Source organism: Strix aluco, chromosome 3, assembly GCF_031877795.1.
Source record: "Strix aluco isolate bStrAlu1 chromosome 3, bStrAlu1.hap1, whole genome shotgun sequence".
Lineage (NCBI taxonomy): Eukaryota > Metazoa > Chordata > Aves > Strigiformes > Strigidae > Strix > Strix aluco.
Genome location: NC_133933.1, coordinates 29,434,352 through 29,450,976, shown reverse-complemented (window position 1 = coordinate 29,450,976; position 16,625 = coordinate 29,434,352). Strand labels below are relative to the sequence as shown.

At 43.9% G+C, this 16,625-nt stretch overlaps 1 protein-coding gene across 1 annotated transcript; it reads right to left on the bottom strand.

The window, feature by feature from the left end:
* Nucleotides 1-4,273: 4,273 nt before the first annotated feature.
* On the bottom strand, nt 4,274-16,593 carry NSL1 (NSL1 component of MIS12 kinetochore complex). The gene is made up of 6 exons (XM_074817937.1): nt 16,356-16,593; nt 16,021-16,105; nt 11,797-11,927; nt 9,235-9,289; nt 6,407-6,474; nt 4,274-5,794 (listed from the first exon to the last, which is right to left on the bottom strand). The coding sequence occupies exons 1-6, from the start codon at nt 16,572-16,574 to the stop codon at nt 5,516-5,518; spliced, it is 837 nt and encodes a 278-aa protein (XP_074674038.1). The 5' UTR covers nt 16,575-16,593; the 3' UTR covers nt 4,274-5,515.
* Between the last annotated feature and the right edge of the window lie 32 nt (nt 16,594-16,625).

Here is a 16,625-nt window from a genome sequence, read left to right as displayed (position 1 = left end):
AGGGGAGGGCGGGCCGGGGCGGGGCAGGGGACGCACCGCCCCGGGCCGCCCCGGCACCTGGCACCCGGCACCCCCCGCCCCGGAGGTGGAGCCGCCGCCACCGGAGCCCCGCCGCGCCGTCCCGCCCCGCTCCGGGCCGCCCGCATGGCCGTCACATGGCGCCCGGCGGCACCCGCGCCCGAGGGACCGGGAGCCCCGGGACCGCCCAGACTCCCACTCCCCTGGGTCCGCATTGCTTCCCCCCCCCCCCCCGGGTCTGAGCCTCCCGCGCCGGCAAGGGTGCCCGTCCCCCCTGGACTGCGGGGTCTGCTCAGCCCCCGGGAGCCGGGGGAAAACCCGCACCCCCGGGGCACGGCGCTGCCGGGCAGGAGCCGCCTGAAAATCCCCCGGAGAGCCCCAGCCCCGGGGGCCGGCTGGGCCCGGCGTCCCTCCGGGGGGCCCCACTCGTGCTTTCGCCTGCAGAAATAACCGCCCCGCAGCTTCTCTTCTCCCAGGCGGCAGGGCCGGGCAGGGCGGGGGACCCAGGCTGCCCCCGGCAGCCGGCCCAGCCCGCCCGCGGCGCCCCCCGCCCCAAGGCTCAGCCCCGGCCGCTCCCCCACCGCCAAACATCTGCTCCCGGGAGCGGCGGGAGCTGCGGCGGAATGCAGCCGGCCCAGCCAGGGCTCAGGGGCCGAGGACACGGCACCGGTGCTGGGATAAAGCGATTTTCGCTTTCGCGACTTGCCCTGTTCCTCTAAATAATAAGGAAATGCCACAGGCTTCCTGTAAAGGCGAAGCCAGGCGAGGACTGCTGAGAACACACTTGCCGCCAGCAAAAATGTCTCTGTTCGACTACTCTGTTGAGTGTTTTAACGGACTGAACGATGTTTCTTTCACCCCTCCAAACACTTCCCTTACATTTTAATTGAACCGTTATCTTGGCCCTGGGCTCTGAAGGCAGGGAAGGTGTTCGCACCGACAGGTACCTCGAGGACACCCTTGCTCTACTGGAGATACAAAGAAAAACTACCACTTGTGTCTGTGTGTTCCCGGCTGTGCCCAACCCACAGGGCAAAGGACCAGCCATGGCTGCGCGGGGAGGGTCGAGTGCCCCCGAACTGCAGGACAGCCAGTCATAAAGCCCCAGGTATCTTAATAAATCGGACACTTCTCTATTTTTCTGGTTTCCCCAGAAGTTTGAGTCATCCAGCTTAGATGAAGATGAGGCTACAAAGTTTGCAAACTGAGTAAATATAGACTATCCTTTCAGGAAGATCTGGCTAAGAGTTCATGCTGAAGGTGAGAGAATCGCGCTGCCCAGGAGTCCAAGAGTCGCACGAGGCCTGTGCTCTGCCACGGGTTTCCTGGTAGGCTCCAGGACCATCAGCGTTACTGAAAAACCTGAGCAGGACTTCCCTGGTGGGAAGCATTTCTCCGCAGCTGTTCCACCTCAAAGCAGCTCGTGTCTCCCATCTTCCAGTCTACCCACACGTTTGCATTTTCCAATTTTTCAGAGCTCTCTGACCCCTGAGGACTGAGGACCTGTGAGCCTTCCCCATGCCAGGGACACACAACTCGGATGAACACCCTCGCCAAAGTGCCCTGACCTCACCTGCATCCTCAGACTGTGCCGGGTCTCCCAAGCATCTTGCAGGATGTTCCCAGCCCCCCCCCCGTTTCATTAAAAGCAGTCTTGCTTCTCCCTTCCTCTGTCACCCAATGTGCCGACACCAGGATGCTCACCAAGGGGATGCTCGTGGAGGTGGCAGAAGGTGTGGGCTCGCTGCTGTTCTCCAGCTGAAGGGATCCAAACCAACATCTCCTGGAAGGCAGCTCGAGCTGCCAGGCGGGAAGCGATGAGAGGGTGAATTGCTCTCAACCGCTCCTTTGAAACAGTCCAACCTTGCATCACATCAGCAGTTAAAGAAAAGGAGGGCAAATATGGGCATGAGCAGAGGCTTAGTTGGGACAGCTGCTTAAAAAGAGAGCTCTAGGCTCCTTGCTGCCTTTGTAGCTTAAGCACAGTTGAAATAAACAGGACTAGAAGCCGGTATTTCCATAAGCTCAGGGAACAGGTATATTCTCTTGCAATAAAATCTATGAACCATGCGGACAAAATACCTCAACAGCCCTTCAGAGTGATCTGCGGGGGGAAAAAAGCCCCCTTCCCCAGAGGGACTTTGAACTGACCCCACGGGAAGCTCTTGTGCTGTGCCAGGAGCAACTGCACAAGCAGGCCATCTAACCGCATCAAGTCCCAAGCAGCTTACCAAGAATTTATTAGTACTGAATAAATATCTACTTCACTGAGTAACTCCCGGCACCTGTAGAGCAAGCCTTCCAGGATCCCACAAGTACGGGACAAGTCACAGGACGGTCCCCTTGAGCCTGAACACAGTCTGCTCTTGTTCAAAGTGGCAAAGGAAATGAAAAGTCAAAATTTGCTTGTGGGAACAAGTTTCTGCTTAGTATTAAAGCTATCTCTGGTACATCTGTAGAAATGCCTACACAGTAATTCCAGGTAATGCAGCACTAAAGGCAGAGTGTTTCTATGCAGGAAAGAAAACAAGCCCAGCAAGCAGTCTCGTCAGCTGAGTTTACATTTTATAATGGCAGTTTATCAGTGATTTTTGTCTGCAGTGAAGCAGCCTACACACACGCAGAGTAGTCGCTGAAGACAGCTTAGCACAGCGCGGCTCTTCTGCAGAACGCCACGTATCAGAGCTGGGTTTCAGAGCACCAGCACGCCCCAAGCTTCCGAACAGACGTCGGTGGCCACGTGGAGATTCCTGGAAGAGGAGCTTCCCTGCACGCTATTTGTAATCCCCTCTGTTCAGCAAGAACACACAGCGAAAGTGTGTGTGAATACTGCTCCAACTGGCAAGTTTTTCTTGGGTAGGGATGGCCCACCCTCACGAGCGATAAGCAGATCGCTGAGAGTACATGCTAACAACAGTGAGATGTTCCATCTCACCCCAATAAGCCAAGAAATTCAAACTCGGTTTGCAAACATTCCCAAGTATCCATCACCGCTGAGCTGTCTTACAAAATTCAATGGCTATATAAAGAAAAACTACCAGACATTTCTTGATGCAATACCAATTCGCCCCAAGTTAAAAATAAGAAGTTTGGATGTTGTGACATTTCACTAGAAGCCCCATTAGACACTTTGTCTTGCACAACACTACTGATTTCTATGAAAAGTTAACTGAAGGACAAAAGGCTACTGGAATGGGAAGAAAATTAAGTAATTTATATATTTCTGCCAGTGGGAAGAACAGATAGATCCCAGGCAAAGCTATTTACATATATCACTTGCTGTAGAAATTTTTAAAAAATCATTTGAAAAACAGCTGAATATTCAAGTGTCGAGTTTAGCTCATCACAGAACTGGCATTTAAAGGGAGGTCCTCTGACACCTTCCATTGGCTACTTTTGGACAAAAGTAGCCATTGGAGATTTGTAGATTTGTAGTTTATGTGCTGCGCTTGGAATCTTGCTTTCTTTATCCTTCTTTACACTGTTTATTTGGCTGGTGTTTCCAGATGCATTTGTTTTGTTTCCACCCAGCTGTAGCTGAAACAAGGGCTGTGGAACAAGGCCCGACTGCCCTAGCTCAGGGCATGCATTCCCCCTTCCTTCAAATCCACGCGGACCCACGTATCCTGCAATCTCTTAACACTAACACGCACTGTGGGGTGAATCCCTTGACTCACTAAGTCTTAATCCACAGTGCTCTCCCTTATTTCTTAAGGCATTTGTCCTACCTTGGCCATTTTGAAGGGATCCCCGCAAAGAGATGTGCTTATTTCTAGCTATTTTCTGTACTTGCCTATTATCATTTGCAGTGAATAGCGGGGAATCTTCCTATTAACATAGAAAACGTTCAAATACTGTAACAGCAGCCATACAAAATCTTGCAGGGCTCATCTTAGTCAGGGCACACTCAGGTTAAAGAGTATGTGTGGATCTTGGTGAAGAAAGCCATGACGGGGATTTTCAAGGCAGCACGGAGCACGCGTACTCAGAGCAGCTAGAATAGCAAGTCGCTGTGTGAAAAACCGTCCCAGTCACACGTTCCACAGCTTCGCAGCTCCAGCCCCTCTCACATCCTGTTCTCTCTTACATTAGACGCTTTGTAGCCTTGAGATTAATAACAGTTGTGAGTTCAAAGGCGGTAAATGGAACTACTTCAGTTACTCGAGCCAAAATTTAACACAGATGTCTTCTGAAGTACGCTCACTGTCCAGTCACCAGCTATTCCAGGATTAGAACTGACAACATTATCTGAAACTTTGATCTTCCTTAATTGATTTAATTTCCTTTGTATAAAAACACACATTTGTATATACAACAGCGACGAGAAACAAATATTTACATATGATGAAATATACAGAGTCTCAATACAGATGCTCACCTTTACAAAATAATCAATGCTAAAATCTGTCACACATTTTCTTGAAACTTTTCAGTCTCTTAGACATTAACTTGGACCCATCTTCTTCCCACAGTACATTTCATTAATAAAGCTTCTAAAAAAGTCCATTTACTGTGTGAGAAATATACTACATATTAGACAGGAGTATTTACTGCAAACACATGCAATCATAAGCTAGAAAAATTTATGAATGGTTAAGGCACAATGCTCAATTTAGTACTACTGTGCAGTTGTCTAGGTACTAAAGTGTAAAGAAAAAAAATAAAGTAAGCTAGCTCAACTTAATACCATTTACTGGTAGTCCCTACTGATCTTTGAAGTTTAGTCAAACATCACAAATGCATACATGACCCAAGTAAAGATCCTGTAATGTGTAGAAATATTGTCCAGGAAACCCCCAGACTGCATAATTGGATTACATGAAACGAAATATCAGATGGTAAGATGCAGATGGTTGAATTCTTGTTCAAAAGAGCACACTGGAAGTAAATACATACAACTACTAAAAATCCAAGTTTAAACAAATATGACTATAAATAAGACCAGCTGATATAAATTCCAGAAAGGTGGAATAGCAGGGATCAATATCACATTTATGTGTGGATTTTCTAAAAACTGCAACATCATATCAATATGCTCCAGTGTGAATTTCTTTTTATTAAGAAAATAGTCACCTGACTCAGTAATAAATGAAGGTGCATTAGGAGAACTAGGCATTCTCCAACCTCTTTAGCAACATGCTTAATGTAAATGAGCACTTAGTGGTTTACTAAAAGACTACCCACATACATCAAGCCTGTGCACAAACTCTGAGAACCATGAGGACTCCAGCTAAGCGCTGTAATGAAAGAGCAAAAAATAAGAGTTAATCTGCAAATGCACTGGCTGGATATCGGCTGCTACTGCTATGTGTAGGCTTTCATATAGCATCAGCGACAGTAAAACCAAATATTTAAAAGGATTGAAGACTAAGTAATTAAGGAAGCTCCCACGTATAGCACTGAATTAGAGGGGAGACGAAGTTTTAAGAAAAAAAGAGTCAGCACACTGAACAAGAGTACAAGTGAGATTCCAATCTGAAAATACTAAATGAGAAATTCATGTGCTGAGAGTAATCTTCCTCCGTCGAAGTGGGTAGCGTCTTCTTTCTGGTGAACTGGCAGCTTTTTTTCTTTTTAGCAAAACATAAGGACTTTTACAAGTATCAGTGTCTGTTGGTGTGACTTCTCCTGGTGATATGAAGTTTTGGACGTTATTTTCCTCCTTCGTCTTGCAACCAGCAAAGACTTCTTGTCGCAGCTTGCAGAGTTCCAAGGTTGGTTGCCAAGTTAATGCTTGGGAAAAACCTTCTGCTCTTTCTATTAGCGCTGGGAGAGACTGCAGAAAACAAACCCAAGTATCTCAAGTTACATGGGAAAAGTAATGGCTACAATGAACGAAATATGTTAATTAGATTCTGACAGGCACAAAAGCTTCAGTGTCTGCAGAGATGATCCTGAGGATGTCAGGTGAAGGTTGGGAACTCAGAGCTACCTACCAGCCTAACAGTGACCAGGGCCTGCACTCAGAGGCCATGCAAAGAGCATGCCAAGTTTAAATGCTCCTTTGTCACATCTCTAAGCTGAATAAGCATCATAGGAACACCCTGATTCATGTCTAAGCTGGTACTGAAGTAATAAATGTCACGTGCTGTATGAAGTTGTACAGGTCTTCAAAAACGGTTTTATTTTTCAAATGCTGCAGGTTCTAAAATATCTGTAAAAAACATTTCCTACAGCCACAGGATAATCTTCCTTACCACCATGTGAGGGGGAATGCTTTACAGATACAACTTCAGCAGTCCAAACCTAGAGATGTACTTGCTTCAAAAGTACACATGCAGGCTTTTTTGTACAAAACTATAACCAAGATGAGTCAGAACTCCTGTTTTGTGACATATTATCAGATCAAGAAACTAAAAAGAAGCCTCTTGGACCACAGAGATCTCACCTTCATTGCTCCACTGATCTGTTGGGATGCCATTTCTGTCACCTGCTTCAGATCTGCGATGTAAGCATCTACGGAAAAACATAAAGCCCAAATAAACTTCTGAAACATAACTCCCTCCCCCCAATACTTGCTATCAACTTCTTAGGTATCAGACAGAAAAGCAGTGGAGTTCCTGTACAAAACAAACCTACAGCACATCCCTTTCATTATAGCATTGAGGATGACACTTTGTATGTTTAATCTTACTATTGTTACTCTTTATCACTTAAAACATAGCAGTGTCTAGCAGTCTCAACTACAGCAAGCCACAAAGTTCTTCATTAGAAAACCTACAGCTTGTATAAAACATGAGACACAAAGACAGTATTTGACATAAAGGAACAGTTATAAACAAAAAAAAAGATGTCTTCAAACCCTTCAAGTTCCTATTACATTTGATAAAAATGCACAAAAGAAGGAGACTAAACACAACTGTGGAGAAAATGAAATGAAGGAAACCCATTTTAAGGAGGGGAAAAAGTAATCTTACAGCTCCAACAAGTCAGCTTTTCCAATGAAGGCTACGTTTTTCTCCTGGCTTAACTTAACAAGCATTAACACCAAGAATAAAAAAGAACCAAGCATAAACAACATGAACTGCATTAATTCTGCTGGGTTAATAAGAAAAGAAACAAAAAGAAGCTTTCAGGAATGCTGAAGCAGGCAGCAGGTGCAGAATACGGGGGGAAAATGGCACATATTTGATTGCAGTAGCAATATGATAAGATTATCAACACAATATATGTTTTTGATGATTGATTTACAAGCAATAATAATTCTTTACTCAATAATTAAACTCTGAAGTTATTATAAAACTGTTTTGCATGTTCTCCAGCATTATCCAGTCTGCAATGCTATGCCATCAACAAAGACTTAAAATCAGCAGAGAAGCAAGCACGCCCCTGGGAACTAAGCTGCCTCACCACCGCTACTATTATTTTTCTGTAGGGTTTCACCAGTGCCTGCAGTAGGGTACAATGTTAGATGGTACACACCCCCCTAAACCCTCTCAGGGTTAAACACAGTATTCTGCTTTGAAGTCAATCTCATTAGCACTACTGAAGACAACTTAAGACAATCACTGTATTCTAGCTCAGGCTGACAGCGATCCCCTGCTGAAACATAGTAAGCAGCAAGGGCCAGTGTTTTGTTAAATTGCCTGTCTGCATGCCCAATGCACTGATCAGACACGGTTTAGGAATGCATAATCCCACATATCAACATGGATGCTAAAATGCACCAGCATTCAGAGTTTGGAAGGAAAACCTGTCCAACAGCAGTCTCTTTAAACACACCACAGAGGCCTATGAACAGACATTCTCTAAAAGGCTATGTCCATAGTGAAGCATTCTTACAGGAGAGTACTGGGGTTAGAAGACTAGTGACCCTATGAAATAGCAAGGAAGGAGTTAAGTAAAAGTAAAAATAACTACTTGGGTTACTCCAGTTATACAGAAAGACTGACACACAGTTAAATGAAATTTGGCTGCAGGAGTTCGGCTTGACACGGACAGCATTATATTCCTCAGTGTTCAAGGCTTCCCAAAACATAGGGAAATGAAAAAAGGAAATGAAAGGTATTGAGTAATCTAAACATTTTTGGTTTCTGGCCACTGTACTTGCTAAACTGGGATACATAAACTTCCCAAAGACTACATAATACTAAAATTCAGCACAAACTCTATGCTATCTTGGCTAGACTTTGCCGTTACCCAACCTAAAAAGGGAGCACCATAGTGCAAGCTGTTACATAGTTAATTCACATCAGAAAAGCATAGATCTGGACACCAGAAACCAAAAGGAACCCAGATATGAAGTGAGGCTCTTTACTGCTCCTGTTAGCTGCTTTGCTGCACAGGCTGGCATTTCTGGAAGCAGTCTCCTGTTTACAAAGAGGAAACAATGCCTAGAGTGAAGTCAGATCAGCAGGGTGAGAACTAGAAGATTAAGCTCAGCTTCTCAAACTTTAACACCACTGCTTGTGACACCAGCTTTACATCATGTGCAGCATCTGTAGTGAGGGTTCTGTAACCACACTTTCCACCTTAGAACAGCACTGGTTAATTCTGTCATTTTTCAATACTTATGAACAGGCAAGATAAAACTTTCAATCTCTTAAGACCAGCCTCAAAAAAGCATATCCCAATCACCAACTGCAAAATACACCACCTTGTTCCAAGGAGTTCGGTAAGGAATCTTTCAAAAGCATGTAGCAAACTTAGGATGTCATTTGCAGCTTTGTTCACTTACATCAACACTTACAAATGACACAGGCAGGATAAAATTTGATGCCTACTTTGCAAGTTAGGAGAGTCAACGCTGCCATCACTGAGTACTACACAACTGCTTTCAATTCCCTGGAGAAACCGACTGATTAGGAAGAGAGACTGAAGCATTTCTAGTATTCATGTAAAAGGAACACAAGAACGGCCAAAGTATAATGTCAGCGATACATCTAGTTCCCCATCTGGCCTCTACCAGTGGTGAAGAAAAGAAGTAAGAAAACCTATTGAGGGTAGCTCTGTGACAACTTCTATCCACTACCCACACAGCAGCCAGCTTCTGCCTTTACATATAGTGCCTAACAGCAGGCAGCACTTAGAAGAGGAGAAAGGGGTACAACAAACTGATGCAGCAATATGTTCAGCTATGACAAACTATTTTAGTTAATAATTTAAAGAGTCAATAATTTTAAATGCGTTTAAAGAAAGATTCTTAAACATTTACAGCCAGCCAGTAAGGTAGGTAGTGTTCCCTCAGCACAGTTGCCCTCCCCACAAAATCTTTACCTTGAGAAGGCTGTGATCTTATCTCTTCTGGTGTTACGACAGGCTGGTAGAGCTTCTGCACATTCAAAAAAAAGAAACATTCTGAAATACGCTTTTGGTTTAATAGATATCTACTATACAGATAGCAGTCAGAGCAACAGAGAAAAGCTAATACAAGGAGATGGTGGTGGCATTATTTAGATAAAGCATGTATTAGAGGTACAGTTTATAGATACTCAGTTACTGGAAACAGTGTTCTGCTTAACACAGTGAAGTTCACTGCAAACATGTCTCCAAAAGCTGCCTCAGTCTGCAGAATTCTAATTATTAAAGCATGAGAACTAAACTGAAATCCAGGCATTTTGGAAGAAGCATTGCCACCTGCTGCACAACTGAGGAAAAAGAGCTGCTCTGGCTTCCAAGGAGCCATTCACAAAAACAGTACGCTTTCACAGAGGAGCAAACTCGAACAATGGGTACATTAAGACAAAAAGCTAAGAAAAAGAAAACTATTTAAATGACTACATTCTAACCCTGTAATTATTTATGCATGAATAAGAACACTCTCCTTCACAGGCCAGGCTCTCTGGCTCTTTGGTCCTACTGTGAGTCTTGTGACTTGACATCAGCTAATTGTGACATGAAGTTAACTAATAATAAATAATGAATAAAACTAGTATTTAGTTATATTAAAGGTGGAATTAGAAGTAACTACCAGGGAAGAAGGAAACAAAGCAAAGACATGGGAATGTAAGCTATATCATCTGCAGGTTAGTATTTTTCTCCACTTCAGAAGCTGTCCTCCCTCAATCTTCTTCAACCAAAACCATGTAGGATGAAAGTTAATTATTCCTCCCTGTAGTTTTACCAGAGCGAGTTTTTCACAGCTCACACAGCTTCTTAGCAAGTTTACAGTAACAGCTCCAAGCAGAAGAACAAACATGGCTTGCATTATCCTCAAAAATAACAGAATTTATTGACTGAAAACCTACAGGATGATCTCTTGCTTCGGCAATTACATGGAGATCGTCACATGAAATGAGTGGTTCTCTCCAGATAAACTGCAGTTAAATACTGCATCTGCATAGCTGCTCTATATGCCTCAGAGAACATGCATCACAAGAGTAGCTAGGGTCAAAAAAGAACATAAAGATTTCTCAACCCAAAGCAGGGAAACCACTAGTACTTTCACAGAAGTAGCTGAGAGGGGAAAAAAGCTACTTCATTTACAGAGATAAACTAAAAACTTGCTGTATTTTGCAGACACTTTTAATTAAAATAATCATCTAGTTGTGGCAGTGTAAAATTTGAAGAGGTCAGCAAGAGCAAAAAGGTAGCATGAGAGGCATTCTAAATAACCAATCCACTTTGGGACTCGGGTAGAGTCCCTTCGCAGAAAGATCAAAAGGTCTTCTTAGATCTTGGTGTTATGCAATAGCTATTTTATTTTAGTTGATTTTTTGTTTGTTTTACATACTTGGTATATCGACAAAACAGAGAGATCACACAAGGCAATATATGTAGAAAATATCTCAGGCTTAAGACAAATACGTGCCCATGCCCTTTGTAAATCATCTGTGCTTGGCTAACCTAGAGACTTTTGCCAATTTCAGTCCTCAGAAATGCATTGCAGGCTCTTAAATAACTTTCTAAAAAAAGTCCCTGTCTTCTTTAGCTTAGAATCATAGAATAGCTGAGGTTGGAAAGGGCCTCTGAAGATGGTCTAGTCCAACTCCATACTGAAAGCAGGGCCAACTAGGAAGGTTGCTCAGGGCATCATCCAGTCAGGTTTTGAGTATCTCCAAGGATGGACACTCCACAGTCTTGCTAAGCAACCTGTGCCAGTGTTTGACTAACCTCACAGTTATTTTTTTTTAATTTATTTTTTAAATGGTTAAATGGAATTTCCTGTATTTCCACTTGTACCCACTGTCTCTTGTCCTTTTTTTTTTTTTTTCCAAAGGAAATTGACTGTAATTCATCAGCAGATAAGCAAAAGGCAGGCCTAACGTAACTGCAAGAAAGATGCAACCAAGGACATGACTGGGTTGTTTAATGCTAGTAATTACTTTACATGCAGTGTCAAAAAACCAGAGAAATTACTGCACCTATTCAATAATCCACTTTTTTTTTTTTCTTTCTTTACTGAATGTACATAATGTAGTTATCAGCTCAACAAAAGTGCTTAGGAAAACACAGACACCTTTTTAACAGTCATGTACTGGACATGATAATAGCTATCTGTATGTATTATAACATTTAGTACTTCAACCAGTCTTCAGCCAAGGATTTCAGAAACCTGGATTTGACAAGATAAGTAGGTGCATACTGGCTTGTAAATCATGAGTCATCATGTTGAAGTAACTGGTTAAGTAACTTGCTGAACTGTGCCATAGGCCCAATTCACTCACAGTCACAAAACTTTGTAGTAATCCTCATTTTACTGAAGAACCAATTAATGCAAAGCTCAATTTAATTATATGACAAAGAATTAAAAGCAACTACAGGAAGGAGCTTAAAGATCAACACAGATGACATTTCTTCAAGCTCCACAAGGTTTTCTGAAAATCTTAGGTTACTCACCAACATCTCTTGCTCTGCTTTCATGGTCTGGATAGCATGCACCAGTATCTTCCTAGGCCACTGCTTACGCTTTGTTGCTGTCTCTACTATTAGTTCATCAAATTGATCTTCAAGCACTTTAATGCTGGAACCTAAAAATGACAAACACGCAAAGTTATTGTAGGAATTCTCCTACAACTTTTTTTTTTTAATTTGAGACAAAGTTATAAAGAAAAAAAAAGCTTTAGATCTGAAACAAGAAATCAAGGACAATTATCAATGAAGATATGTCTTGAATATATAACATATTCATATAACACATATATATAATATACAACATATGTAACATATATAAATGTCTTGAATCTCCTTGTAAAGGTGATACAGAAATTGGAGCACAACTTGATGTTGGCCAGTTACTTTCAAAGCAAATGTGCTGGGGGGGTGAGGAGGCAGAGAACCATCTGGGGAAAAAAAAAAAAATCAAAACCTTATTTCTCTAAGGACTCTGAATCTATGAAGAAAGTCTCGCAAAGAAATGGCTATCTTTTGAGATAACTTGTTTTTCAACTGAAGAAAAGCAGTGCAAGATGCAGCAAGAAAAATGGTTTATCTGTGTAATTTACAAGCATTAAACAAACACCAACTGTCCAAACAGTAATCTGAAGCTTAACTGATTTTATATCATATAGAGCACAAATATGCAGTTTACTGTGACAATATGTATATTGTCACCTTAATGAAACACAGTTCCTGGAAATACTCTGCATCCTGACAACATCTGTAATTACTAGTCACAAGGAGTGTGCAAAACCCAAAACATGTCTGCTTTGAACATCCGAGGCCCAAGGGACTGTACGTAGAAGGAGCTAATTTTCATAGCTTGCTTTTCCAATCGTTTAGATTAGACTAAATACCTAGCACATATTTTCAGCTGTCAACTGGTGGTTTTAGTACTCTTACCCTACTGAAGATACTTAGTTACTCTGAGATTGCAATTAAACATAACAATGTCAAAAGTTTAAGATACTGTTTTAAAGCTGGTTTCAAAATTTAGACAGGTAAATGCCTGCACCTTCCTGACATCACATGCCATCATCACAAACTATAAAAAATGAAGTTATAGAAGAAAACAGAATTAACTGCTCAATCTTATATTCTAACTATAACTGAAATGTAGTGCGTATTTCTAGATTCTTCCATCTGCATACTCCTATAATTTTCCTCCCGCAGTGCAGATTTGAAACATTGACAATAGTCTTGCTTTTTCATTTTTTAATTTAATTTTGCAAACTCCTTAGCATTTAAATTCACTGTTCCCAGTAATGTGTTGCAAGCAACTTGCAAGCCATACAATGTTTTCAATCTAGTGGCAAAGAATGGATTTTGAGCACCCTCTCTTGGTCAATCTGTGCAGAATCAGGTGATCATAAACCTTAGAAAGGCAAAATCAAGGTTTTAAGAGTCTGTGGGTTTGTTTTGTGTGTTTGTTTTAGGACCACAATAAAATCATTTAAGTACAGAGAGGAAAGTCTTGAGCCATTGGTCATCATAAACACCGAAGGCACAAAATGCCAAATCACTTGGTGATTCAAACTGGATCAGAGATAGGCACATGAGTAAATGTATGTCAAATTAAAAAGTCCTCATACCTGCTTTATGCCAGCTGCAGGAAGATGACAGTATCTCAGCTGGCATAAAGTTGTACAGACTTGTACAGACAAAGGATAACGTACTGAAAATAACATCCATCTAGACAATGTTTCCCTGTTAAGAATTTTTGAACAAATTTGAATTAGCGAAGTGAGCCTGAATCGGTCCAGCATTTTGCATCGTGAGACCAGTAGTCAAAAGAGTTGGAGTTTTATCATTCTAGAACTAAAACTGAAGAAGCTTCCTGACCAAAAACCAGTTCAAGCTCTTTCTCCATAGCCAGTTCAATACATCTGTATTTTCAACTTTGTGCAACTGTAAAAAGCATCAAGTTGCGAAGAACATCCAACGCTAACACAGACGAGCAAATGAATCACACTGAAATTTCCTTTGGACACCAGACTACCAAGAGTCTCCACTGCTATTATTCAAAAGACAGTAATTCTAAACATATTGTATATATTACATATTAATAGATGATTATATAGCAATTTTAAACATTTACCTAATTTGTATATTAAATAGTAGCAACAGACATACTACCAGGGTCTCTTGATAGGAAGAGATCTTGGCCAAAGGCCCCAGCATGAGGTCACTCAGGTGGAAGAGTCCCCGGAGGGCTCCTGGGACTCAAGCCTCCTGCTCACAGCAGGATCAAGACCCAGTTCAAACCAGGTTGCTCAGGACACTTTTGCCCAGCTGGTTCTTGGAAGCCTTCAGCGCTGGAGATGACACAGCTCTCTGGGCAACCTTTTCCAATGCTCAGTTATCCCAATAATGAATTTTTACTTTCTTACATTAAGTCAGAACCTCCCCTTTTAATTTATGGCCCTTGCCTCTATGCACCTCAATAAATACCCTGGCTCCATATTCTCAGTAACTTCCTTGTAGGTACTGGAAGGCTGGCTTGTCTTCTCCATGCTAAACAAGCCCAGTTCCTTCAGTCCCAACTCACAGGGCAAGTGCTCCAGTCCCTGGGATGTCTTGGCAGCCCCTGACGAACTCACTCCAGTTTATCCACAATTTTCCTATACCGGGGAGTCCAAAAATGAGTGCACTACTCCAGGTGTGCTCTAGTAAGTGCTGAGTAAAGGCAAATAATCACTTCCTTGGATCTACCAACTACACTCCTGTTAACACTATATATTAGGCTGGCCCAGGGTTAGCCCGCCAAGACCCCCAGGTCCTTTTCATCCTGTACCCCCGCAGGGGGTTACCCCTTCTCAGATTCAGGGCTTTGATTTTGTCCTTGTTGCATTTCATGAGAATCCCACAGATGTGTTTCTCCCACCTGTTTACATTCCCTGAATGGGCCTGCCCTTCAGCATATTCACCACATGCCACCCTGGCTGATGCCCGCTGCAAACTGGGTGAAGGCACCTTCCATCTCCTCCTCCAGCTCACAGGTAAAGACATTAAGCAGAATGGGTCCCAGAACAGACACCTGAGGAACTCTGCTCGTAATCAGCCCTAAGGTAAAAGTATGAACCATTAAACACTACCCTCTGAGCTCAATGATCCAGCCAGGATTCTCACCTACCTAGATGATAACATCCCAGCTTGGATGCTCTGGGAGACTGTCATTAAGTACTGGAGCAATTCCAATGGAAGAACACCAAGAGGGTTGGCATCCGGAGTATGTGATGTATGAGAAGCAGCTCAGGGGGCTGGGTTTGTTCAGCCTGGAGAAGTCTAGGGGGTAATTCAACTGCTACCCTCAGCTACCTAAAGGGTGGTTCTAAAGAAGACAGAGGCAGGCTCTTCTCAGAGGTGTGCAGGAAAAGGATGAGAAGCAACAGATATGTTACAGTAAAGGAAATTACCGTATGACATAGGAAAGAAAATTTGCACCATCAGGGCTGTCAAATGCAGAAACTGATTGCCCAGAGAGGATGGGAAGCCTCCCAATTTGGATCTTGTTGCTGTGTTTTAGCTTTAAAAATAGATCACCTTACCCTATTCAATGAAACGTTGTATACCCTCTTTGTTCTGATAAGAGAAGCTGATGAAAAAGAACATGCTCTTTCTTTCCTAACCTCCCAAATGAAAAATCTTGTTTTGAAATACCGACTTTCTAAAAGCTTGCTGTAGACTTTCCAGCAAGACAGCTGCCATTAAACTTAGTTAAACCTTTATTTTTCCCATGTCAATATCAGATACTTTGGGAGTCTCCAAGCAACTTTTCTCTAGTAGTCAAGAGCAGATCCTTTAAGTTAGGTAGGCACCATACTAGTGATAGCTGGAACTTCTGCCCCAAGATCTACAAGGATCTTCATAGAAGTGTCAAACAAGAAACTGTCCTTCAGACAGCGCACTTTTGCCTTTCCTTTTCTCTTGGATACAAGTCCCTACACATCTTGGTTACCCTTCTGTTTGTTTATGAGCGCTGCTCTTTGAGAATCGTGCTCCCGCAGTGCGGCACTTCAGATCTTTACACAGGCACATCTGAGCTGGAGTTTGACCTCACCTGCCCCGCAAGCATCCTTACCGCCACAGACAGCATGGGGAAGAACTGCCCAGGTGTTAAAAACACCACATGCAGAAACCAAAACAAGACCATCCAGCGGGAAATTCATGGAAACCAACGCATACCACTCTGCAGCTCGGAGTCATCCGAAGTCTCCTCCCAGGGCTGCCCGTTAACGGTAACGTTCTCCCTCACCGCCGTTTCGAAGTTCTACAAGCGAGGGGAGAGCTTCAGAAGCCATCCTCCGGGCACGGTACGCAACCCCTGCAGCTGGAAAGGCCCCTCCTGCCTCCCCGCCCTGCCCGGCGTAGCCACCTCGGGGGAAACCTCTCCCCAAACCCGCCTGGCGAAAGACTGACACCGCTGGGCCCCCGCAGGGGCGGGCAAAACCGCTCAGAGACGAGGCCCCGCCGTCGCCGGGCCGGGCCTCCCCGCGCCCCGCTCCCCCCATCAGCCTCACCCAGAGCGCGTCTTCCGCGGCCGCGGGCCCGCCCGGCTGCCCCCGGGCCAGGGCCTGCACGAAGGGCGCGCAGAGTCCCACCACCTCGCCTAGGCCGCGCCGCGAGCAGCACCGCACCCGCGGGTCCCGCTGGAGAGCGGCAGCGGCCGGGCTAAGCGGCGGCCCCGCGCCCGCCTCCCCCGGCGGCGGCAACAATGGCGGCGCCGGGGCGGCCGCCATTTCCCGCCTCGGATGCAGGGAAAATGCCGGCCCGGAAACGAAACCCGCCTC